Genomic DNA, 27,098 nt, shown 5'->3' with positions numbered 1-27,098 from the left:
CAAAAAATGTACGTTTAGTTATATTCCCCGACAACACTTCAGTAAGCTAGTATCGTGAACATGGTCGCGAGGCTAACGTTAGCTAGCTAGCTAACGTTACCACAGCCAGAAATATTAGCACAGAAAATGGCTTTAGCTAGCTAGCTAACACTCAAGCTAACTTTAGCTAGCTACCTACCTAATGCTCAAGCTAAAGTTAGCTAGCTACCTAATTATGATAAGACAACCTATTTAACCTAATTCGTAACATTTGTTACTTAACATTTTCACAGTTTTCACTCACCCTTAGTCTGTCAAAATAACATTAGCCTTTTTCCACTCATCAGTCACTCAGTCGCATTATAACTAGAATACTTGCAAGTATTCTGGTGGACTTCACGCGCTGGTGGCGGGAGAACTATATCCATAGCCCAACCTTAATAACCCAGCACCAATAACCCAACCTTGCTGTATTTACAGAAAACAACCCAACTATTGACCCAATGTCTGCAACCCAGCAATTGGGTGATCCAAACAACACAGCATTTATAGAGTGTAATTTACATCTCAAAGCCATGCATGAGAGAAGACTTGACCTGTCTGGTGCGCACATATTTCTCTGTCCTTAATTTGATTGAAGGCCTCAATCTGAATTTTTGCCTTGTAACTGATTGCTTCTATAAAGAGAGAAGGAGCAACACATGATCAAGATGAGCTAGCTACTAGCAATGAAAGATCGAATTGTTACCAAGAATGATTGTATGGTCTACATTATGAGAATAGTACACACATTTACTTACCTTATCAACCTTGAAGATGATACACTCATTTATCTTTTTTTTATGAGTGAGTGCACCACAACAATATTTCCAGGGTGTTGATGCATCCTCCTCCCAATACAGCCTCTTCCAACATCAAGGATAGGGGAAGGGTATCCATCTGCAAAAGTTAAATTTTGCTTTGATTTCAAATCAACTCATATTGTTGCTAGCTAGCTAGCTACTTTAGCTGTTGTGCTAGCTAACATGCTACTGAACTGTGACACCAGCATATTGACTTGCATATTGGTATTAAAAGACAGCAACATATTCACCTAAAAATATAAGTGTTTAGACAAATCATTAGTTAGCTAGCTACCTATCACATGAATTGTGCAAAAATATAATAGCTAACGTTAGCTAGCTAAGCGCTAGCCAGTCAGTCAGTGGCGCTGACAGATTGAAACTGGTATCAACTAAATGTGTTTCTCTCTATCCCATAAAACATTAAATGTTAAAGTTTATTAGGAAGTTTAATTAATAAGTTAGACACTGTTAGGTACTGTAGCTAGCTAGATAGCTTGGTTTGCCACAGATTCAAATATATGTTATGGCTTTACATCCCCTGCTATTGTCACGAACGTTGACTGATGACTCGTGGAACCAAGGCGCAGCGTGATAAGCGTACATTTTATTTAGTACACAACACACGAACAAAACAACAAAACGAACGATACGTGAAGTCCTGAGGTTACAACAACACAAACCTTTACGGAACAAGATCCCACAAACTAACTGGTGCCAACAGGCTGCCTAAGTATGGTCCCCAATCAGAGACAACGAGCTACAGCTGCCTCTGATTGGGAACCACCCTGGCCAACAGATCTAAACGATCTAGAACAAAAAACATAGAAAACTAAACATAGAAAAATCCACACCCTGGCTCAACATTTAAGAGTCCCCAGAGCCAGGGCGTGACAGCTATATTGTGGATAAAGAGTTACCTGTCTAAAACCCATGGGGCGGCGCACAATTGGCCGAGCGTCGTCCAGGGTATGGGAGGGAATGGCCGGCAGGGATGTAGCTCAGTTGGTAGAGCATGGCGTTTGCAACGCCAGGGTTGTGGGTTCGATTCCCACGGGGGGCCAGTTTAAAAAAATAATAATAATAATCATGTATGCACTCTCTAACTGTAAGTCGCTCTGGATAAGAGCGTCTGCTAAATGACTAAAAATGTAAAAATGTAAAATGTAAAAGAACACAGAGGGCGTTCTTTAATGGAAGCCTCTCCAACATAATTCAGGTAGAATCAGGAATTCCCCAGGGCAGCTGTCTAGGCCTCTTACTTTTTTCAATCATTACTAATGACATGCCACTGGCTTTGAGTAAATGTATGTATGTATGCGGATGACTCAACACTATACACGTCAGCTACTACAGCGACTGAAATGACTGCAGCACTTAACAAAGAGCTGCAGTTAGTTTCAGAATGGGTGGCAAGGAATAAGTTAGTCCTAAATATTTCAAAAACTAAAAGCATTGTATTTGGGACAAATCATTCACTAAACCCTCAACCTCAACTAAATCTTGTAATAAATAATGTGGAAATTGAGCAAGTTGAGGTGACTAAACTGCTTGGAGTAACCCTGGATTGTAAACTGTCATGGTCAAAACATATTGATACAACAGTAGCTAAGATGGGGAGAAGTCTGTCCATAAAAAAGCACTGTCTACCTTCTTAACAGCACTATCAACAAGGCAGGTCCTACAGGCTATAGTTTTGTCACACCTGGACTACTGTTGAGTCGTGTGGTCAGGTGCCACAAAGAGGGACTTAGGAAAATTGCAATTGAACAGTGCAGCACGGCTGGCCCTTGGATGCACACAGAGAGCAAACGTTAATAATATGAATGTCAATCTCTCCTGGCTCAAAGTGGAGGAGAGATTGACTTCATCACTACTTGTATTTGTGAGAGGTATTTACATGTTGAAAGCACCGAGCTGTCTGTTTAAACGACTAGCAAGACATGCCACCAGAGGTCTCTTCACAGTCCCCAAGTCCAGAACAGACTATGGGGGCGCACCGTACTACATAGAGACATGACTACATGAAGCTCTTGTCACACCCTGGCTCTGGGGACTCTATATGTTGAGCCAGGGTGTGTAGATTCTATGTATTCTAGTTCTGTGTTGTAGGTCTATGTGTTCTATTTCTATGTTGGCCAGTGTGGTTCTCAATCAGAGGCAACGAGTGTCAGCTGTGGCTGGTTGTCTCTGATTGGGAACCATATTTAAACAGTCTGTTTTCCATTCGTGTTTGTGGGATCTTGTTCCGTTTGGGTTGTGTTTACCGTAGGACGTCACGTTTTCGTTTTGTTGTTTTGTTCGTGCATTCATTATATAAATAAATATGTTCGTTCATCACGCTGCGCCTTGGTCTACTCCATATAACGATCGTGACAGAAGATCCCACCATACCAGGACCAAGCAGCGTGTCCAGGAGCAGGCAGCCTGGACGTGGGAGCAGATCTTGGACGGGCAGGGGTCCTGGACCTGGGAGGAAATCCAGGCCGGGATGGATCGCCGTCCATGGAGGGAGACGGTAGAGGCGCGACGTAGAGAGGAGCAACGGCGTAAACAGTGTCGTCGTCGGTCGGACGAGAGGCAACCCCAAACAATTTTTAGGGGGGGGCACACGGCATGGGCGACTGGGCAGCAGGAAGCTGCCACAGGGCGATTTGGGAGATTTGGAGAGGAGGCCACCGGGTTTGGGGGGCCAGAAGGCAGGTTGGCGGAGCCTGGATGGAGAGCAGAGCCAACTCCCCGTACTCAGGCATGGCAGCATGGGACTGGGCAGGTTCCGCGGTATGCGGAGCTGCGTACTGTGCCACGAGTGGTCCGGCATAGTCCGGTACGTCCTGTGCGAGCACCCCGCACGTGTCGTGCGAAGGTGGGCATGCAGCCAGGACGGAGTGTGCCGGCTCAGCGCTCGTGGTCTCCAGTGCCTCTCCTCAATCCCGGATATCCTGCGCCAGTGTCACGTGCTGTTATGCCAGTACGGGTACACAGCCCTGTACGTCCTGTGCGGATGCCTCACACAGAGTGTGTGAAGGTAGGCATTCAGCCAGGACGGGTTGTGGCCGCTCTTCACTCCAGGCCTCCTATCCGTCTCCACAGCCCGGCCCGGCCTGTTCCTGCCCCTCGAACCAAGCCTACGGTGCGTGTCGCCAGCCCGGCCCGGCCTGTTCCTGCTCCACGCACCAAGCCTACGGTGCGCGTCGCCAGCCCGGCCCGGCCTGTTCCTGCCACTCGCACAAAGCCTACGGTGCGCGTCACCAGCCCGGCCCGGCCTGTTCCTGCTACTCGCACCAAGCCTACGGTGCGCCGTCGCCAGCCCGGCCCGGCCTGTTCCTGCTCCCCGCACCAAGCCTACGGTGCGCGTCGCCAGCCCGGCCCGGCCTGTTCCTGCCACTCGCACCAAGCCTACGGTGCGCGTCGCCAGCCCGGCCCGGCCTGTTCCTGCCACTCGCACCAAGCCTACGGTGCGCGTCGCCAGCCCGGCCCGGCCTGTTCCTGCCACTCGCACCAAGCCTACGGTGCGCGTCGCCAGCCCGGTCCGGCCTGTTCCTGCCACTGCACGCAAGCCTACGGTGCGCGTCGCCAGCCCGGCCCGGCCTGTTCCTGCCACTCGCACCAAGCCAGGGTGCGAGTCGTCAGCCCGGCCCGGCCTGTTCCTGCCACTCGCACCAAGCCAGGGGTGCGAGTCGTCAGCCCGGTAAGGCCCGTTGCTGCTCCACGCACCAAACCAGGGGTGCGCATCGTCAGCCGGTCCGCCCGTTCCTGCTCAACGCACCAAGCCAAGGGTGCGCATCGTCCAGTCCGTCCGGTCCGTTCCTGCTCCACGCACCAAGCCAGGGGTGTGTGTCGTCAGTCCGGTCCGGCCCGTTCCTGCTCCACGCACCAAGCCAGGGGTGTGCGTCGTCAGTCCGGCACAACCCGTGCCTGGGTCACCGGTGCCTGGTCAGGTACCGGTCAGCTGCTCCACACCGGAGCTGAAGCAATCCGCTCCTACGATGTCCAGTCCAGCTCCAGCCAGCGGGGCCAGACCGGACCAGGGGCGCTACGGGGGGAGTATTGAAGGGTGGTGGTCAAGCCCGGAGCCGGAACCGCCTCCGAGGAGGAATGCCCACCCAGCCCTCCCCTGGTTTGTCTATGTTGAGGCGCGGTCGCAGTCCGCGCCTTTGGGGTGGGGTACTGTCACACCCTGGCTCTGGGGACTCTATATGTTGAGCCAGGGTGTGTAGATTCTATGTATTCTAGTTCTGTGTTGTAGGTCTATGTGTTCTATTTCTATGTTGGCCAGTGTGGTTCTCAATCAGAGGCAACAAGTGTCAGCTGTGGCTGGTTGTCTCTGATTGGGAACCATATTTAAACAGTCTGTTTTCCATTCGTGTTTGTGGGATCTTGTTCCGTTTGGGTTGTGTTTACCGTAGGACGTCACATTTTCGTTTTGTTGTTTTGTTCGTGCATTCATTATATAAATAAATATGTTCGTTCATCACGCTGCGCCTTGGTCTACTCCATGTAACGATCGTGACAGCTCTATTCCACATCAGGTAACTGATGCAAGCAGTAGAATCAGATTTTAAAAAACGGATAAAAAATACACCTTATGGAACAGCAGGGACTGTTAAGCAACACAAACATAGGCACAGACACATGCATACACACACATGAAATCTGTTATGAATGTATTGTAATGTTTTAAAAATTGTATAACTGCCTTAATTTTGCCGGACCCCAGGAAGAGTAGCTGCTGCCTTGGCAGCAGCTAATGGGGATCCATAATAAAAACAAATACAAATAAATGCAAATAGAATATTTTGAGAATTGTCTGCCAGAAAAAAACCTCTGGTGAACTGTTACCAAAGGTTTGCCGCAGATTCACCACTAGTGGCAAACGTTTGCAAAATTCTGGCAACATTTTGTGGCACACGATTTAGTTTGCAGCAAATTTGCCACAAACTTGTGGGAAGTTTGCAGCAACAAATTCATTTTTGTAATGGACTGGATCAAATTAAGATCCTACATCTGTAACGTTTTGGAGAATTAACGTATCGGGTTAGGGGAAGCGTTATCTAAAATGCTACAGTTGTCCCTGAGGGTCGTGTTATACGCCCACCCATACTCCTTGACCAACCCCCCTACTTTCGTTTCTGTCTTAAAGATGCGCTATGCAGAAATAGCTCCGCCATTTCCTCATTGCAAAAATGATAATAGTTAGCCTAATTTCAGTGTATGTGACAAAACAAGCAAGTATAGTGTAGCGTATCATTGTACCATCTAAACCGCTGTGAAATATCTTTAACATAACCAAAAATTGTATTTTCAGCTGTTTGAAGCTGGTGTACAAAACCAAAAGTAAAAGAGGCAAAAACAAAACTTAAGATCAGGAAGCATGGAAATAGCGCACATAGAACAGATCTACCGCTTCTTAGACTTAGGCTTTCAATGAGAATGACATATCTACAGTGGGGAAAAAAAGTATTTAGTCAGCCACCAATTGTGCAAGTTCTCCCACTTAAAAAGATGAGAGAGGCCTGTAATTTTCATCATAGGTACACGTCAACTATGACAGACAAATTGAGAAAAAAAATTCCAGAAAATCCCATTGTAGGATTTTTAATGAATTTATTTGCAAATTATGGTGGAAAATAAGTATTTGGTCACCTACAAACAAGCAAGATTTCTGGCTCTCACAGACCTGTAACTTCTTCTTTAAGAGGCTCCTCTGTCCTCCACTCGTTACCTGTATTAATGGCACCTGTTTGAACTTGTTATCAGTATAAAAGACACCTGTCCACAACCTCAAACAGTCACACTCCAAACTCCACAATGGCCAAGACCAAAGAGCTGTCAAAGGACACCAAAAACAAAATTGTAGACCTGCACCAGGCTGGGAAGACTGAATCTGCAATAGGTAAGCAGCTTGGTTTGAAGAAATCAACTGTGGGAGCAATTATTAGGAAATGGAAGACATACAAGACCACTGATAATCTCCCTCGATCTGGGGCTCCACGCAAGATCTCACCCCGTGGGGTCAAAATGATCACAAGAACGGTGAGCAAAAATCCCAGAACCACACGGGGGGACCTAGTGAATGACCTGCAGAGAGCTGGGACCAAAGTAACAAAGCCTACCATCAGTAACACACTACGCTGCCAGGGACTCAAATCCTGCAGTGCGAGACGTGTCCCCCTGCTTAAGCCAGTACATGTCCAGGCCCGTCTGAAGTGCATTTGGATGATCCAGAAGAGGATTGGGAGAATGTCATATGGTCAGATGAAACCAAAATATAACTTTTTGGTAAAAACTCAACTCGTCATGTTTGGAGGACAAAGAATGCTGAGTTGCATCCAAAGAACACCATACCTACTGTGAAGCATGGGGTTGGAAACATCATGCTTTGGGGCTGTTTTTCTGCAAAGGGACCAGGACGACTGATCCGTGTAAAGGAAAGAATGAATGGGGCCATGTATCGTGAGATTTTGAGTGAAACCCTCCTTCCATCAGCAAGGGCATTGAAGATGAAACGTGGCTGGGTCTTTCAGCATGACAATGATCCCAAACACACCGCCCGGGCAACGAAGGAGTGGCTTCGTAGAAGCATTTCAAGGTCCTGGAGTGGCCTACCCAGTCTCCAGATCTCAACCCCATAGAAAATCTTTGGAGGGAGTTGAAAGTCTGTGTTGCCCAGCGACAGCCCCAAAACATCACTGCTCTAGAGGAGATCTGCATGGAGGAATGGGCCAAAATACCAGCAACAGTGTGTGAAAACCTTTTGAAGACTTACAGAAAACGTTTGACCTGTGTCATTGCCAACAAAGGGTATATAACAAAGTATTGAGAAACTTTTGTTATTGACCAAATACTTATTTTCCACCATCATATGCCAATAAATTCATTAAAAATCCTACAATGTGATTTTCTGGATTTTTTTTCCTCATTTTGTCTGTCATAGTTGACGTGTACCTATGATGAAAATTACAGGCCTCTCTCATCTTTTTAAGTGGGAGAACTTGCACAATTGGTGGCTGACTAAATACTTTTTTTCCCCACTGTATAACCCACATGTCTATGTGAATTTGGTCGGGTCACCCAAAAAGTTACATATTGCAGCTTTAAGTAACCAGACCATTATTCCATTCGTAACGTAACATATTCTAAATGGAGGTACACAAATGTAAGTAACATATCCTACTTCTGGCTAAAGTGGTCAGGGTGAAAATAGTGTAGGAGCGATTTCTAACTAACTGTAAACAATTTTATCTGGCATCTTGGATAACTGTGAGGTCAAATAATTCACATATTTACTGTTAATTAGCCACCAAAATGGCAAGGTGTCTCCAGCAATGTTTACTTTTTGACGTTCTTTTACATCTCCACTTTCCAAGGATATTTTATTCTATTATATTCTATTCTGTCCAGTTGTCTTAGCTTATCTTAACTTACATATATTGCCCTGTTGTTCGGTAACGCTGATGTACTGCAGGTAATATGCCTCATTGAATGTAGGCGACTCTTCAGCATTACACTATACACTGAGTATACAAAACATTAAGAATACCTGCTCTTTCCATGACATAGACTGACCAGGTGAATCCAGGGGAAAGCTATGATCCCTTATTGATGTCACTTGTTAAATCCACTTCAATCAGTGTAGATGAAGGGGAGGAGACAGGTTAAAGAATGATTTTTAAGGCTTGAGACAATTGAGACATGTATTGTGTATGTGTGCCATTCAGAGGGTGAATGGGCAACACAAAATAATAAAGTGCCTTTGAACGGGGTATGGTAGTAGGTGCCAGGCACACTGGTTTGTGTCAAGAACTGCAACGCTGCTGGGTTTTTCGAGCTCAACAGTTTCCCGTGTGTATCAAGAATGGTCCACCACCCAAAGGACATCCAGCCAACTTGACACAACTGTGGGAAGCATTGGAGTCAACATGGGCCAGCATCCCTGTGGAACGCTTTCGACACCTTGTAGAGTCCATGCCCTGACGAAATGAGGCTGTTCTGAGGGTACCTAATGTTTGGTATAATCAGTGTATATGTATTAAGGTGTCTTCCTTAGCGTTAGTTAGACAGGCTATGCCATGACTGTTCCAGCCAATCTATCAGGGGTATAATTTGTATTAATGGTTTCAGAGGTAGGTGGTTTCTAATGTGAGAGCTTGGGACTCTTAAGGTGCTATCTGCAAAAAGATGATTCTGAGATAATACAGTTTAAGTTTGGAAGTTTACAAACACCTGTCAGAGTGCTGTGTGTGGATGAGTGTAGGGAATCAAGCGCAGGAACAAGGATGACTTCAACAGACTTTAGTAAATCCAATACAGGAAAATGAGTCGCCAACCCAACCGGGCGGCGCGAACAATTACGCACAACACACAGTGCGGAAAAACAAGAAAAAGCGCCACGCAGTGCGAACTCTCGAAAAATACAACAAACAGAGAGACAAACTCCTCGGAGGCAAGCTGACAAATACAATCACGCATAACACCTGACCCAAACAAACGAAACTAAATAGGGAACACAATCAAACACAAACAAGGGACAGGTGTTACAAAGAGACAAAACCAAACGAACATGAAACATAGAACGGTGGCAGCTAGTACTCCGGAGACGACGACCGCCGAAGCCTGCCCGAACAAGGAGGAGGAGCAGCCTCGGCCAAAACCGTGACAACACCTTAGCCAAATACATTTAAACTCAGTCTTTCACAATTCCTGACATTTAATCCTAGTAAAAATTCCCTGTCTTAGGTCAGTTAGGATCACCACTTTATTTTAAGAATGTGAAATGTCAGATTAATAGTAGAGAGAATGATTTATTTCAGCTTTTATTTCTTTCATCACATTCCCAGTGGGTCAGAAGTTTACATACACTCAATTAGTATTTGGTAGCATTGCTTTTAAATTGTTTAACTTGGGTCAAACGTTTCGGGTAGCCTTCCACAAGCTTCCCACAATAAGTTGGGTGAAATTTGGCCCATTCCTCCTGACAGAGCTGGTGTAACCGAGTTAGGTTTGTAGGCCTCCTTGCTCGCACATGCTTTTTCAGTTCTGCCCACAAATTTTCTATAGGATTGAGGTCAGGGCTTTGTGATGGCCACTCCAATACCTTGACTTTGTTGTCCTTAAGCCATTTTGCCCCAACTTTGGAAGTATGCTTGGGGTCATTGTCCATTTGGAAGACCCATTTGCAACCAAGCTTTAACTTCCTGACTGATGTCTTGAGATGTTGCTTCAATATATCCACATACTTTTCCTTCCTCATGATGCCATCTATTTTGTGAAGTGCACCAGTCCCTCCTGCAGCAAAGCACCCCCACAGCATGATGCTGCCACCCCGTGCTTCACGGTAGGGATGGTGTTCTTCGGCTTGCAAGTGCCCCCTTTTTCCTCCAAACATAACGATGGTCATTATGGCCAAAATTTTTGTTTCATCAGACCAGAGGACATTTCTTCAAAAAGTACGATCTTTGTCCCCATGTGCAGTTGCAAACCATAGTCTGGCTTTTTTATGGTGGTTTTGGAGCAGTGGATTCTTCCTTGCTGAGAGGCCTTTCAGGTTATGTCGATATAGGACTCGTTTTACTGTGGATATAGATACTTTCTCCAGCATCTTCACAAGGTCCTTTGCTGTTGTTCTGGGATTGATTTGCACTTTTCGCACCAAAGTACGTTCATCTCTAGGAGACAGAATGCGTCTCCTTCCTGAGTGGTATGACGTCTGCGTGGTCCCATGGTGTTTATACTTGCATACTATTGTTTGTACAGATGAATGTGGTACCTTCAGGCATTTGGAAATTGCTCCCAAGGATGAACCAGACTTGTGGTCTACAATTATTTTTCTGAAGTCTTGGCTGATTTCTTTTGATTTTCCCATGATGTCAAGCAAAGAGGCACTGAGTTTGAAGGTAGGCCTTGAAATACATCCACAGATACACCTCCAATTGAGTCAAATTATGTCAATTAGCCTATCAGAAGCTTCTAAAGCCTTGACATCATTTTCTGGAATTTTCCAAGCTGTTTAAAGGCACAGTAAACTTAGTGACCCACTGGAATTGTGATACAGTGAATTATAAGTGAAATAATCTGTCTGTAAATAATTGTTGGAAAAATTACTTGTGTCATGCACAAAGCAGATGTCCTAAACGACTTGCCAAAACTATAGTTTGTTAACAAGAAATTTGTGGAGTGGTTGAAAAACGAGTTTTAATGACGCCAACCTAAGTGTATGTAAACTTCCAACTTCAACTGTAGGTAGAGAACATTGAACAGAACAAGGCTACGTCAATAACTAAATTTGGACAAAAATGCAGATTAAACCTTATAGTCCCAAGCTCTCAAATGGCTGTAATAAAAGCATATTTTTTTAGACTGCCAATTACCCACTCACATGGGTTCTACGTGAGAGGAATTTGCATTTAATGAAGAGGGCCGACTCCAGTCTATCATTTACATCATTATGCTAAAAGGTGCTGTACAGTATGCTTTGGGTGTATTTATGTATGTCGTTTTCCATTCCAGGTTCTGACATTGTACAGTGGATGATCAAAAACCTGAACATTGAAGATCAAGGTAATGTATGCTTATTAGTGTCCTATTATGTCTTTACTTATGTGACACTAGACATGTGAAAGAGTGAATCATTTACAGTTATGTTACATACACCGCCTTTATTCTTGAGAAGTTCCTTCCATGTTTAACATGTCAATGGCTAATTAGAATCATTGTAACATTACTTGAAAAGTAGCCTAAAGTCAGACTTTGTTTCTCTATGCATACAGTAGCAGTGCTTTTCTAAAGCAATTGATTTGATTATATAACCTAGTAGATGCCATCATGTTAGATCACGTCACTTGAAGGGAAAAGCATGTTTCAAAAGGTTGGTCATTATCACTTTGCCATGGAGTGAGAGGAGAGGGGAAGCCTTTGAGTGCTGGACAGAAAAAGAATCGGCCTGTCTTCTCTCCCTCAGGCTCCATACCGGCAGAGGTCTGTTGAGACTCTATTGTACTGCCTCGTCTACCTACCTGTTTTCAAAGCACTCAGTTAACAGCTTCACACAAGGCCTGTTCAATAAGACAAGAACAAAGAGCCCTTGCTGTGTGTGTGTTTTCCTATATGTGTGTACATTCTGGTGCGTGCGTTGGTATGGAAGGGTCGATTCACCCGCATTAGTGATTTTTTTTTCACTTTCTAAAACAAAGCTGACTCAACAGTACTCCACAAAGCGCACATGGACTGTGGAGCACTGGAGAACTCTCAAAAGCACTGCAGCCAGGCTGAAATACCTGCGCCTATGCCTCAGCAGAAAACAGGTTCAGACTGAAAAGAGTAGAGCTCTGAGTGAAACCTCTGATTGCTTTGTATTTGTATTTGTATTTATTAGGGATCCCCATTAGCTGCTGCCAAGGCAGCATCTATTCTTCCTGGGGTCCAAACATATTAAAGCACTTACATTACATATAAAACAAAATATAAAACAGTACATCATATGACATTATTACACCACTACCTATCTACAATACAAAATGTTTAATACCACCATACAGCAATATCACAATGTGTGTGTATGCATGTGTCTATACCCTTGTGTGTGTCTCTTCACAGTCCCCGTTGTTCCATAAGGTGTATTTTTACCTGTTTTTTAAAATCTGATTCTTGCATCAGTTACCTTTACTTCAAGAGGAATGATTTAGGAATCTCATTGCACTAAGAGCAGGAAATTACACAGAAACACATTTAAGCTTGAGAAAATCTTGTTTGAGTCCCCAATGGTCCTGTAAGGAAAGTTTACATTTGATTAGAAATGTTATAGAACACAGTCCCAATACCCCCATTGCAACATTCTAGTACAGAAATGACCTCAAATTAATTATAATATGCAGACCAGGGTATTCACAAGGACAGTACAGTACATTTTAATGGCTGAGCCATTGTAAAGACGATTACAGGGCATATGAGTGGGTCAAAAAGTCAGACAGCTTTACTTTAGCTAGTGAATAACAACTTGAGGACACTTCCCAAGCCAGACACTCATTTCTATTCCAGTTTAAGAAATAATGTTTTTTATTCTCCTGTTCCATCCTTCTTTTTCCTCTGGAGTTTAGGATATGAATCCGATTAGCCTACAAAGCTGCTGTATACCTCTTAGTTCTAGACACTTTCAACCACAGTTGGTGTATATAAATGCATGGTTTAGGACTTATTATTATTATTATTATTATTATTATTAATTTTTTTTTTTTTTTTTGGGGGGGTAGATCAGCTTTAATATTGCAGATAGATTAACTTCCATCAATGTAATTGTCTGCATCACTTCCAATCCCCCATATGTTTTTTTCTCTCGCAAATATATATATATATATATATATATATATATATATATATATATATATATATATATATATATATATATATATATATATACATACATACACATACATATACATACATACATACATACATACATACATACATACATACATACATACATACATACATACATACATACATACATATAAATATAAATATCCTTAAAAAATATATATATTTCCCTTTATTACTTTCCAACCCCACCACCCCTTCCCTAATTGGAGTAAACTAGTGAACAACAATGCTTAGGCCTCTACTTCCAGCGTATACTTACTATATACATACTTTATGGACACAGTCAATTTTACAATAATTATATTTTGTTTGTTTTTACTCCTGAACTTCCTCTACCCTCAACCTCTCCGATCATTTTCATGATGTCCATCCGGTTTGCTTCTATATGCCATATCTTTCCAACTGTGCTCTTTCACAAAAGCTCTCAACCTATAACCTATATGCTTATTATGGACACAGTATGCTTACATTATTAGTTATCTTGTTGTTATTAGTTGTTGTTAGTTGTTATTAGTCCCATCCTTCAACTCCATTCAACACCACCCATCTATCTCTTAACACCATCCATATTGGATTTCTATTTGCCATATATTTTTCAACTGTACTGTGATATATTACAAAAGTTCTGAACATTTCTATTCTCATTGTTTCTACAGATTGTAAATTGAAAATAAACATTTTTGCTAAAAGTATTATTATATTATTGATCGATTGACTATGACTTTTCAGATCACCCAGTAATGCTTTAGTACTTAGGGCTATGTGCTAACAATCCATAAAGTTGTTAAAAGTTATTTTTGGGGGTGAGTGGATTCGTCTTTAAGCTAGTTTGATATCCACCGTGTCTGAAGCTCTAACCAGACAGTAATATAGATTAATGTGCAAATACACTCTCAGAATGCATGAATATACAGTATGCAATCTGTGTAGCTTCCCTACAGAAGAGACTATCTGTCTCTTTCTGTAATTGCTTTATCTATAACGATTTTGCTGTTTTGATTCAAAACACTGTATCCAAATTGCAGACCTAACAATCTCACACAAGTAGACAATGCATAACACATATCACACACATCCACACGCAAACACACAAATACACTGAAAGGGCACTCACATTTATGAGTAAGCTAAACATACACTACATGACCAAAAGTATGTGGATACTTGCTCGTCGAACATCTCATTCCAAAATCATGGGTATTAGAATGGAGTTGGTCCCCCCTTTGCTGCTATAACAGCCAGTACTCTTCTGGGAAGGCTTTCCACTATATGTTGGAACATTGCTGTGTGGACTTGCTTCCATTCAGCCACAAGAGCATTAGTGAGGCCGGGCTCTGATGTTGGGTGATTAGGCCTGGATCGCAGTCGGCATTCCAATTCATCCCAAAGGTGTTCGATGGGGTTGAGGTCAGTGCTCTGTGCAGGCCAGTCAAGTTCTTTCATACGGATCTCGACAAACCATTTCTGTATGGACCTCGCTTTGTGCAGGGGGCACTGTCATGCTGAAACAGGAAAGGGCCTTCCCCAAACTGTTGCCACAAAGTTGGAAGCACAGAATCGTCTATAATGTCATTGTATGCTGTAGCGTTATTTCCCTTCACTGGAACTAAGGGGCCTAGCCCGAACCATGAAAAACAGCCCCAGGCCATTATTCCTCCTCCACCACACTTTACAGTTGCCACTATGTATTGGGGCAAGTAGCGTTCTCCTGGCATCTGCCAAACCCAGATTCGTCCGTCGGACTGCCAGATGGTGAAGCGTGATTCATCACTCCAGAGAACGCGTTTCCACTGCTCCAGTGTCCAATGACGGCGAGCTTTACACCACTCCAGCCGATGCTTGGCATTGCGCATGGTGATTTAAGGCTTGTGTGCGGCTCCTCGGCCATTGAAACCCATTTCATGAAGCTCCTGACGAACAGTTACAGTGAGGGAAAAAAGTATTTGATCCCCTGCTGATTTTGTAAGTTTGCCCACTGACAAAGACATGATCAGTCTATAATTTTAATGGTAGGTTTATTTGAACAGTGAGATACAGAATAACAACAACAAAATCCAGAAAAATGCATTTCAAAAATGTTATAAATTGTTTTGCATTTTAATGAGGGAAATAAGTATTTGACCCCTCTGCAAAACATGACTTAGTACTTGGTGGCAAAACCCTTGTTGGCAATCACAGAGGTCAGACTTTTCTTGTAGTTGGCCATCAGGTTTGCACACATCTCAGGAGGGATTTTGTCCCACTCCTCTTTGCAGATATTCTCCAAGTCATTAAGGTTTCGAGCCTGACGTTTGGCAACTCGGACCTTCAGCTCCCTCCACAGATTTTCTATGGAGACTGGCTAGGCCACTCCAGGACCTTAATGTGCTTCTTCTTGAGCCACTCCTTTGTTGCCTTGGCCGTGTGTTTTGGGCCATTGTCATGCTGGAATACCCATCCACGACCCATTTTCAATGCCTTGGCTGAGGGAAGGAGGTTCTCACCCAAGATTTGATGGTACATGGCCCCGTCCATCGTCCCTTTGATGCGGTAAATTTGTCCTGTCCCCTTAGCAGAAAAACACCCCCAAAGTATAATGTTTCCACCTCCATGTTTGACGGTGGGGATGGTGTTCTTGGGGTCATAGGCAGCATTCCTCCTCCTCCAAACACGGCGAGTTGAGTTGATGGTAAAGAGCTCGATTTTGGTCTCATCTGACCACAACACTTTCACCCAGTTCTCCTCTGAATCATTCAGATGTTCATTGGCAAACTTCAGACGGGCCTGTATATGTGCTTTCTTGAGCAGAGGGACCTTGCGGGCACTGCAGGATTTCAGTCCTTCACGGCGTAGTGTGTTACCAATTGTTTTCTTGGTGACTATGCTCCCAGCTGCCTTGAGATCATTGACAAGATCCTCCCGTGTAGTTCTGGGCTGATTCCTCACCGTTCTCATGATCATTGCAACTCCACGAGGTGAGATCTTGCATGGAGCCCCAGGCCGAGGGAGATTGACAGTTCTTTTGTGTTTCTTCCATTTGCGAATAATCGCACCAACTGTTCCAGCCTTGTGTAGGTCTACAATCTTGTCCCTGACAGAGAGCTCTTTGGTCTTGGCCATGGTGAAGAGTTTGGAATCTGATTGATTGATTGCTTCTGTGGACAGGTGTCTTTTATACAGGTAACAAGCTGAGATTAGGAGCACTCCCTTTAAGAGTGTGCTCCTAATCTCAGCTCGTTACCTGTATAAAAGACACCTGGGAGCCAGAAATCTTTCTGATTGAGAGGGGGTCAAATACTTATTTCCCTCATTAAAATGCAAATCAATATATAACATTTTTGACATACGTTTTTCTGGATGTTTTTGTTGTTATTCTGTCAAATAAACCTACCATTAAAATCATAGACCTATCATGTCTTTGTCAGTGGGCAAACGTAAAAAATCAGCAGGGGATCAAATACTTTTTTCCCTCACTGTATTGTGCTGACATTGCTTCCAGAGGCAGTTTGGAACTCTGTAGTCAGTGTTGCAACCGAGGACAGACTATTTTTACGCGCTTCAGCGCTCTGCGGTCCCGTTCTGTGAGCTTGTGTGGCCTACCACTTCGTGACTGAGCCGTTGCTGCTTCTAGACGTTTCCACTTCACAATAACAGAACTTACAGTTGACCGGGGCTGCTCTAGCAGGGCAGACATTTGACGAAAGGTGGCATCCTATGACGGTGCCACGTTGAAAGTCACTGAGCTCTTCAGTAAGGCCATTCTACTGCCAATGTCTGTCTATGGAGATTGCATGGCTGTGTGCTCGATTTTATAAACCTGTCAGCAATGGGTGTGGCTGAAATAGCAGAATCCAGTAATTTGATGGGGTGTCCATTTTGTATCTATAGTGTATCTTTAAACATTAATGAGTGATCATTTCTTAATGCATAGCTGAGTCTTACACACATTCTAGATACAGAGAGACAAAGTGGAAATATTGATAGAAATATAATGTGTTTCTTTTTACATTAGGAGGGGTGACAGGGATATGGCATATGAGGTCAGAATTACCTTTGAGGCCGTCCCTAACGGTACTATGCTGACCTCATATGCCATACCCCGGTGTAGGGGGGAAGTGGGATGTGTCAAAGGGGACAATGGGAATATTAGGGGTGCTGTGGTGGAAAATGATATGATGTTGTTTGTGTTGTCCAGTGGAGGCCCTTCACCTAGGGACCCTGATGGCTGCCCATGGCTACTTCTTCCCTATCTCAGACCATGTACTCACACTCAAAGATGACGGCACTTTTTACAGGTTTCAGGTACAGTGAATCTATAGGCTGTATGGCTCTTTTGTGTACTATAATGTACTCCTACTGTCTACTTTACCTCATCCAATCCATATCAGACCACACAGGGAGGACTCAATCCATATGTCTTTGTTGAGTGCTTATCCTTTGGGACTTACATTACTATATATTTTACCCTTAATCCATTTATATGGCTGGATGTTTTACCGAGGCAACTAAAGTGCCTCGCTCAAGGGCCTAACAGGAATTTTAGCCAAGCATCTCAGTTCTTAGATCAGTTCTTAGATAAAGGTGTCTCAGTTCTTTAGCTGCCTTGTCCCTCACTCTTTTCTTCTCACAATCGCTCTTCTCAGACCCCCTACTTCTGGCCATCAAACTGCTGGGAGCCAGAAAATACAGACTATGGTAAGAGCCTTAGCAGAAGTGAATAGTATTACACAATGGAAGGTTGTACGGTGCATTGAATGTAACCATCAGCATGATAATATCAACATAGATTTTGGGCTACTTTCAATCCGTAGCACGGAAGATCTGTAGCACGGAAGATCCGCCTTAAAGCGTGATTGGAATTTAAATGTAATTTTCGATTGCGCCTTCATATTTTTATTTTATTTCACCTTTATTTAACCAGGTAGGCCAGTTGAGAACAAGTTCTCATTTACAACTGCGACCTGGCCAAGATAAAGCAAAGCAGTGCGATAAAAACAACAACAACACAGTGTGTTACACATGGGATAAACAAAAACATACAGTCAATAACACAATAGAAAATCTATATACAGTGTGTGCAAATGTAGTAAGTTATGGAGGTAAGGCAATAAATAGGCCATAGTGCAAAATAATTACAATGCAGCGTTTACCATGAATGCAGTCCCCGCGAACGCGGGAACATTGCCTTTAAATTTCAATTGCGCTATATCATGGATCTTCAACGCTTCGGATGAATGTAGGCACAAATTTGTATAGCATCTGACATGCTGTACATTGTAGCCCAAATTCTCTGGCTTAGTAGAAGAAAACAGAACCATGAATTGGGTTTAATGGAAAAGATAAGGTTATGTTAATTTGAGTCTTATTTTGTATGTGAGTTGCAAGAATCGCACCAGCCATATAGATAGCCGTTTGCATCCCCAAAGCAGCTCTTTGATTCATCCCTATTGTTTTTGTTGAAGTGCTGATTACAGTTGAAGTCAGAAGTTTACATACACCTTAGCCAAATACATTTAAACTCAGTTTTTCACAATTCCTGACATTTAATCCTAGGTCAGTTAGAATTAGCACTTTATTTTAAGAATGTGAAATGTCAGAATAATAGTAGAGAGAATGATTTATTTCAGCTTTTAGTTCTTTCATCACATTCCCAGTGGGTCAGAAGTTTACATACACTAAATTAGTATTTGGTAGCATTGCTTTTAAATTGTTTAACTTGGGTCAAACGTTTCAGGTAGCCTTCCACAAGCTTCCCACAATAAGTTGGGTGAAATTTGGCCCATTCCTCCTGACAGAGCTGGTGTAACTGAGTCAGCTTTGTAGGCCTCCTTGCTCGCACACGCTTTTTCAGTTCTGCCCACACATTTTCTATAGGATTGAGGTCAGGGCTTTGTGATGGCCACTCCAATACCTTGACTTTGTTATCCTTAAGCCATTTTGCCCCAAATTTGGAAGTATGCTTGGGGTCATTGTCCATTTGGAAGATCAATTTGCGACCAAGCTTTAACTTCCTGACTGATGTCTTGAGATGTAATCCACATAATTTTCCTTCCTCATGATGCCATCTATTTTGTGAAGTGCACCAGTCCCTCCTGCAGCAAAGCACCCCCACAGCATGATGCTGCCACCCCGTGCTTCACGGTTGGGATGGTGTTCTTGGGCTTGCAAATTCCCCCTTTTTCCTCCAAACATAACGATGGTCATTATGGCCAAACAGTTCTATTTTTCTTTCATCAGACCAGAGGACATTTCTCCAAAAAGTACGGTCTTTGTCCCCATGTGCAGTTGCAAACCGTAGTCTGGTTTTTTTATGGCGGTTTTGGAGCAGTGGCTTCTTCCTTGCTGAGCGGCCTTTCAGGTTATGTCGCTATATGACTCATTTTACTGTGGCTATAGATACTTTTGTACCTGTTTCCTCCAGCATCTTCACAAGGTCCTTTGCTGTTCTGGGATTGATTTGCACTTTTCGCACCAAAGTACGTTAATCTCTAGGAGACAGAACGCATCTCCTTCCTGAGCGGTATGACGTCTGCATGGTCCCATGGTGTTTATACTTGCATACTATTGTTTGTACAGATGAACGTGGTACCTTCAGGCGTTTGGAAATTGCTCCCAAGGATGAACCAGACTTGTGGAGGTCTACAATCTTTTTTCTGAGGTCTTGGCTGATTTCTTTTGATTTCCCATGATGTCAAGGAAAGAGGCACTGAGTTTGAAGGTAGGCCTTGAAATACATCCTCAGGTACACCTCCAATTGACTCAAATGATGTCAATTAGCTTAACAGAAGCTTCTAAAGCCATGACATAATTTTGTCATAAAGGCACAGTCAACTGAGTGTATGTAAACTTCTGACCCACTGGAATTGTGATACGGGATGTCATGCCATAGCATGAATACACGTACAGGGGTAATGGAATACTGGAATCTCTCCAGATGTTCAGTGTAGAGAGGGATAGAGGGTTGTAGTAATGGAGTGATGGAATGGGAGGGAAGGTGTTTCCATCCAAGTCCCTGTTCATTTTCACAGACGTGCTATGGTTATTGACCTGTGTGACTTACAGGCTAGTTTAGATTGGCCGTTGAGTGGTTTTGGTAAACAGGTTAGGACCAGTTAAGGATGTTGTTAAGGCGCATTAACAAGCCACATTGTACTCTGGTCATAGGGAATGACTTTTCCACAGGCATCTCAATGTTGTGGCCTAGTCTGCAGCTGTTGCAGAAGGGGTTTGGCAAAGTAAAACTTGATCAACAGCCAGCATCTGGTCAACAGTAGTTTTCTCTGTTTTCTGATAAGTTTGTTCTTCCTATTTGTTCTGTCTCTCAGCTGTTTACCTGTGCAAAAGAACAATGCAAAACAAAGCTCGTCTGGAGCTGGCAGACTATGAGGCGGTAAGATGTCTTCTCTGTTCATATCGTCATTCTCTCTTTATTATGTTAGCACTAGAGTAATTAACGTTGATATCAGCCTGATTTGTGTCCTCACAGTGAAAGCCTTTTGTTCTGTTGGTATTATTGTGTTATTATATTATGTCATGGGATAACTGTCTGGATTTTGTATGCTTATTGTTGTTTCAGGAGAGCTTAGCGCGGCTACAGAGAGCATTTGCCAGAAAATGGGAGTTCATATTTATGCAAGCAGAAGCACAAGCAAAGTACATTTCCAAATGAAACTAATGTAGTACTGTATGGGTTGATGAATGTTAAGTTGATCACCACAATCCTCATTATAACGGATATGCCCTCATCTCTAACTACCACTTCTCATCAGTTTCCTAATAACACCACATTTTAGGCCAGGGGAAGTGGCAAAGAAAAAACATAAATAATTACACAAAATATGTTTTTCGTAAAAGACCAAAAAAGTAATTGCCTGTACTGTGTATCTCCTCAGAGTTGACAAGAAAAGAGATAAGATTGAGAGGAAAATTCTCGATAGTCAAGAAAGAGCATTTTGGGATGTGCACAGACCTGTGGTGAGTTTATTGTTATTTAAAAATCTCATGCTACAAGAGTCACACTATTTCCATAACATAACATCTAGCTACAGTATTTGGGCAAATTTTCCACTGCAGCATACAGCTAACTGGAGGCTAAGTGCTCAAATTCAATCTGTATCGCTGAAGTTCAGCGCTGTAGCACGATTAAAATGTAAAGTGAATTTCCTATTGAGCCGACATATGCAGCGTTTACCGTGAATGCAGACTCCGCGTACTAGCCTTAAAATGTAATTGCGCTATAGCGCTGAACTTCCACGATAGGGATTGAATCGAGTAAACTTAGTATTCATTTGTGCAATATTGTTGTGTATTGTCATGCATACATGCTTAGAAATATCCATTGTCAAAAACCTAAGTTGTTCTTATCTTAGAAATTGTATTACTTGGCATGGATTTTATTATTAGATGATTTTTGTAAAATGACAATGAACGTAACCTGTGCTTTTTTCAGTCTACAAAGCAATTTCCTTCACCGTTCAATGCAAATAATGTGATGGGTTTGGATAATAGTCACATTTTCAGAGCTTGGTAAAGGCAGAGCTTTTTCTTTCTTCTTTGTCTGCCGTAATATCTAAATGTTATTACTGTACCGTCAATTCCTCCCAAAAAAAATTCAGCTGCAGCTCTCCAGTGGTCTGTATGACCTCATCATCCATTCAGACACACTTCCTTCTTAGCATTAGCTTCCACTAGGGAATGGATCTGCTTCTCTGGCCATGAACTTAATTGGAAAATAACAGGATCAATTTATGCATTCTCTGAGCATTATAATCAGGTTCCTTTCTGATTTCACAGCAGCCTTGTCAAACCACTTAACCACTGTGGTCCTGGAGGATGCCTTGATTGTACCCCTTGTTTAATCATACAGGACGTACAGACAATATGTTTTATTTCTCAGTGATACATTGATTCTTTAAAAATGTTGTTAGAATTTTTACATTAATATTTCACTAGACCATGTTTGACTGCGCATGTAGAAAGGTGCAATAGAAGAAGCTGGCTATGGTTTGCTGGGTTCACTAAACAGTCCTACCTGAGCTGCTAGTGAATCAATAAGAAGAAGCAGAGAATGCTCTCTGAAGGTCTTTATTTTATTCATTCATACTGTTCATTTCTGTTGCTCTCCAGCCCGGATGTGTAAACACAACAGAAGTTGACATAAAGAAGTCCTCCAGAATGAAAAACCCCCACAAGACAAGAAAGGTTAGAGCGTCCTATAAATCCATTACTTCTGAATAACAGGTCAGCTGAAAACACTGTTGTTTGAGTTTGACTTTGGTGGGTTCTGTTTGATTGTATCTCTGCCTCAGTCTGTATATGGGCCTCAGAATGATGTGCGCAACCACAGCCCCACCCACACCCCTGCCCCAGAGGCCAAGCCGGCCACAGAGGAGGAGCTACAGGACCAGGTAATGTAGAGGGTGCTGCACTGCCTGGGTGGTTTTCTCTTGCATTGCAAGAATGTACACTACCGTTCAAAAGTTTGGGGTCACTTAGAAATGTCCTTGTTTTCGAAAGAAAAGCAATTTTTTTGTTCATTAAAATAACTACAGAAATACAGTGTAGACATTGTTAATGTTGTAAATGGCTATTGTAGCTGGAAACGGCTGATTTTTAATGGAATATCTACATAGGCGTACAGAGGCCCATTATCAGCAACCATCAGTCCTGTGTTCCAATGGCACGTTGTGTTTGCTAATCCAAGTTGATCATTTTAAAAGGCTAATTGATCATTAGAAAACCCTTTTGCAATTATGTTAGCACAGCTGAAAACTGTTGTGCTGATTAAAGAAGCAATACAACTGGCCTTCTTGAGACTAGTTGAGTATCACCAGTCTCAACATCAAAAGTGAAGAGGCGACTCCGGGATGCTGACCTTCTCGGCAGAATTGCAAAGAAAAAGCCATATCTCAGACTGCCCATCTTAATCTTTTATTTTTATTGGCTAGTCTGAGATATGGATTTTTCTTTGCAACTCTGCTTAGAAGGTCAGCAACCCGGAGTCGCCTCTTCAGTGTTGACGTTGAGACTGGTGTTTTAATGGTACTATTTAATGAAGCTGCCAGTTGAGGACCTGTGAGGCATCTGTTTCTCAAACTAAACACTCTAATGTATTTGTCCTCTTGCTCAGTTGTGCACCAGGGCCTCCTACTCCTCTTTCTATTCTGGTTAGAGCCAGTTTATGCTGTTCTGTGAAGGGAGTAGGACACAGCCTTGTACGAGATCTTCAGTTTCTTGGCAATTTCTTGCATTGAATAGCCTTCATTTCTCAGAACAAGAATAGACTGACGAGTTTCAGAAGAAAGTTATTTGTTTCTGGCCATTTTGAGCCTGTAATCGAACCCACAATTGCTGATGCTCCAGATACTCAACTAGTCTTAAGAAGGCCAGTTTTATTGCTTCTTTAATCAGCACAACAGTTTTCAGCTGTGCTAACATAATTGCAAAAGGGTTTTCTAATGATCAATTAGCCTTTTAAAATGATAAACTTGGATTAACACAGGACTGATGGTTGCTGATAATGGGCCTCTGTACGCCTTGCAAATGTATTCATCCCCCTTGGCATTTTTCCTATTTTGTTGCATTACAACCTGTAATTTAAATAGATTTTTATTTGGATTTCATGTAAAGGACATAGACAAAATAGTCCAAATTGGTGAAGTGAAATTCAAAAAATAAATAACGGAAAAGTGGTGCGTCCATATGTATTCACCCCCTTTGCTATGAAGCCCCTAAATAAGATCTGGTGCAACCAATTACCTTCAGAAGTCACATAATTAGTTAAATAAAGTTAAATAAAGTCCACCTGTGTGCAAGTGTCACATGATCTCAGTATATATACACCTGTTCTGAAAGGCCCCAGAGTCTGCAACACCACTAAGCAAGGGGCACCACCAAGCAAGCGGCACCATGAAGACCAAGGAGCTCTCCAAACAGGTCAGGGACAAAGTTGTGGCGAAGTACAGATCAGGGTTGGGTTATAAAAAAATATCAGAAACTTTGAACATGCCACGGAGCACCATTTTAATCCATTATAAAAAAATGGAAAGAACATGGCACCACAACAAACCTGCCAAGAGAGGGCTGCCCACCAAAACTCACGGACCAGGCAAGGAGGGCATTAATCAGAGACCAAAGATAACCCTGAAGGAGCTGCAAAGCTCCACAGCGAAGATTGGAGTATCTGTCCATAGGACCACTTTAAGCCATACACTCCACAGAGCTGGGCTTTACGGAAGAGTGGCCAGAAAAAAGCCATTGCTTGAAGAAAAAAAATAAGCAAATGTTTGGTGATCGCCAAAAGGCATGTGGGAGACTCCCCAAACATATTGAAGAAGGTACTCATGTCAGATGAGACTAAAATTTAGCTTTTTGGCCATCAAGGAAAACGCTATGTCTTGCGCAAACCCAACACCTCTCATCACCCCGAGAACACCATCACCATGTTTTTTATCGGCAGGGACTGGGAAACTGGTCAGAATTGAATGAATGATGGATGGCGCTAAATATAGGGAAATACTTGAGGGAAACTTGTTTCAGTCTTCCAGAGATTTGAGACTGGGACGGAGGTTCACCTTCCAGCAGGACAATGACCCTAAGCATACTGCTAAAGCAACACTCAAGTGGTTTAAGGGGAAACATTTACATGTCTTGGAATGGCCTAGTCAAAGCCCAGACCTTAATCCAATTGAGAATCTGTGGTATGACTTAAAGATTGCTGTACACCAGCGGAACCCATCCAACTTGAAGGAGCTGGAGCAGTTTTGCCTTGAAGAATAGGCAGAAATCCCAGTGGATAGATGTGCCAAGCTTATAGAGACATACCCCAAGAGACTTGCAGCTGTAATTGCTGCAAAATGTGGCTCTACAAAGTATTGACTTTGGAGGGGGTGAATAGTTCTGCACGCTCAAGTTTTTTTTGTCTTATTTCTTGCTTGTTTCACACAACAACAAAAAAATTTGCATCTTCAAAGTGGTAGGCATGTTGTGTAAATCAAATGATACAAACCCCCCAAAAAATCAATTTTAATTCCAGATTGTAAGGCAACAAAATAGGAAAAATGCCAAGGGGGGTGAATACGTTTACAACATTAACAATGTCTTCCCTGTATTTCTGATCAATTTGATGTTATTTTAATGGACAAGAAAATTGCTTTTCTTTCGAAAACAAGGACATTTCTAAGCGACCCCAAACTTTTGAACGGTATTGTATGTTTGGAACGAAAAGTTTTTTCCAAATGTACACTTATGGTTTCCAGAAATTCACAAAATATTGTTTCCCCTTGTTGTTCCAGATCACTTATTGGGGAGGGCAATTAGACAGACATCGACTGAAAATGTCCAAAGTGGCCGAGAGGTGAGCTAAGTTCTCTGTCTCTTCATTCTCCCCCCACTGATCCGTTGTTGAACTCTTTAATGCTTATTGTAGCCAGTAATTAAGAGCTTAGACAACCTTGAAAAATGTTTAGTCCAAACAATACCGGCTGTGTATCATCAGCACTAAGGCTATTTGTCATTTCCTGTGCCGTAACACTGAACAGAGTGTAGATTCCCATCCTTAGTTGCCTGGGTTACTCACTATTGTGTTAAAGCAAAGACACTAGATTACTTCACTTCCTGCTATCTTCGAAGGTCAAATACTGTATAGCACTGCTCTTAGTCATATCCTGAGTTCCCCAGGCGGCATGATACATTGTCACCTTTTCTGTCCACTGTACCTGACTGAACTGAATAGTTTGTTTTCTTTCTCCCAGTTTGTTGGCCTATACAGAGCAGTATGTGGAATACGACCCCTTCATCACACCAACCGACCCCTCCAACCCCTGGATCTCAGACGACACCACAGTGTGGGAGCTGGAGGCCAGGTGTGTCTTCTTGGACTGTCTTTTTGACTTTTTTTTTATCTCTGTGGTTATTCTGTGTTGTTTTACACGGGTACAAGTATTATGTGTGGTACCAGTAAATGCTTTGTAAGTTGCTCTGCTGCAAACCATCTCCTGAGGGATGTCAGGTAATAATACAATGATTTGTAACTGTATAGTGTGTACTGTTTACTGTACTGTGTACTGTTAAATGTTCACAGAGGTTTCCCTTTATACACTGTGTTGTCTGACTGCGTGTGTCTCTCCTCAGTAAGGAGCCAGGTCAGCAGAGGGTGAAGAGGTGGGCGTTCGGCATCAATGAGGTTCTCAAGGATCAGGTGGGGAGGGAGCAGTTCCTCAAGTTCCTGGAGTCTGAGTTTAGCTCAGAAAACCTTAGGTAGGGGATACAGTGCATACACACACACATAACACACATGCACCCACGTACACCCCCACATGCATACACTCACTTCCTTTCTCTCACACTATCATAACGTATATTTGCATAATCATTTACGTTTCCTGTACTCCCTCTGCTGGTACTTCTCTGAACTGTTTTGCCCAGAGGTAATATTTAGGTCAATCTGGTAATGTAACTAAGTGAGAGTCGTTATTATATAACTGAGTGAGAGTCAGAGGTGACAACCTTTGCCTTGATGACAGCTTTGCACACTCTTGGCATTCTCTCAACCAGCTTCATGAGGTAGTCACCTGGAATTCATTTCAATGAACAGGTGTGCCTTGTTAAAAGTTAATTTGTGGAATTTCTTTCCTTCTTAATGCATTTGAGCCAATCAGTTGTGTTGTGACAAGTTAGGGGTGGTATACAGAAGATAGCCCTATTTGGTAAAAGACCAAGTCCATATTATGGCAAGAACAGCTCAAATAAGCAAAGAGAAACAACAGTCCATCATTACTTTAAGACATGAAGGTCAGTCAATACGGAATATTTCAAGAACTTTGAAATTTTCTTCAAGTGCATTGGCAAAAACCATCAAGCGCTATGATGAAACTGGCTCTCATGAGGACCGCCACAGGAATGGAAGATCCAGAGTTACCTCTG

At 42.7% G+C, this 27,098-nt stretch overlaps 1 protein-coding gene across 2 annotated transcripts in view; it reads left to right on the top strand.

Annotated features, from left to right (window-relative positions):
• Positions 1 to 27,098, top strand: part of LOC121571436 (regulator of G-protein signaling 7) — a 133,150-nt gene that overhangs the window by 92,854 nt on the left and 13,198 nt on the right. For both annotated transcript variants that reach the window (XM_041882899.2, XM_041882890.1), the window contains exons 4-14: positions 11,331 to 11,381; positions 17,371 to 17,477; positions 17,819 to 17,870; positions 20,501 to 20,565; positions 20,752 to 20,828; positions 21,068 to 21,149; positions 22,302 to 22,376; positions 22,484 to 22,582; positions 25,469 to 25,530; positions 25,928 to 26,038; positions 26,307 to 26,432. In XM_041882899.2, coding sequence (XP_041738833.1) covers positions 11,331 to 11,381; positions 17,371 to 17,477; positions 17,819 to 17,870; positions 20,501 to 20,565; positions 20,752 to 20,828; positions 21,068 to 21,149; positions 22,302 to 22,376; positions 22,484 to 22,582; positions 25,469 to 25,530; positions 25,928 to 26,038; positions 26,307 to 26,432 — 907 coding nt within the window. The remainder of the gene's footprint in view (positions 1 to 11,330; positions 11,382 to 17,370; positions 17,478 to 17,818; positions 17,871 to 20,500; positions 20,566 to 20,751; positions 20,829 to 21,067; positions 21,150 to 22,301; positions 22,377 to 22,483; positions 22,583 to 25,468; positions 25,531 to 25,927; positions 26,039 to 26,306; positions 26,433 to 27,098) is intronic.

This window comes from Coregonus clupeaformis, chromosome 1 (assembly GCF_020615455.1).
Source record: "Coregonus clupeaformis isolate EN_2021a chromosome 1, ASM2061545v1, whole genome shotgun sequence".
Taxonomy (NCBI): Eukaryota; Metazoa; Chordata; class Actinopteri; order Salmoniformes; family Salmonidae; genus Coregonus; species Coregonus clupeaformis.
This window is presented reverse-complemented; position numbering and strand designations above follow the sequence as displayed.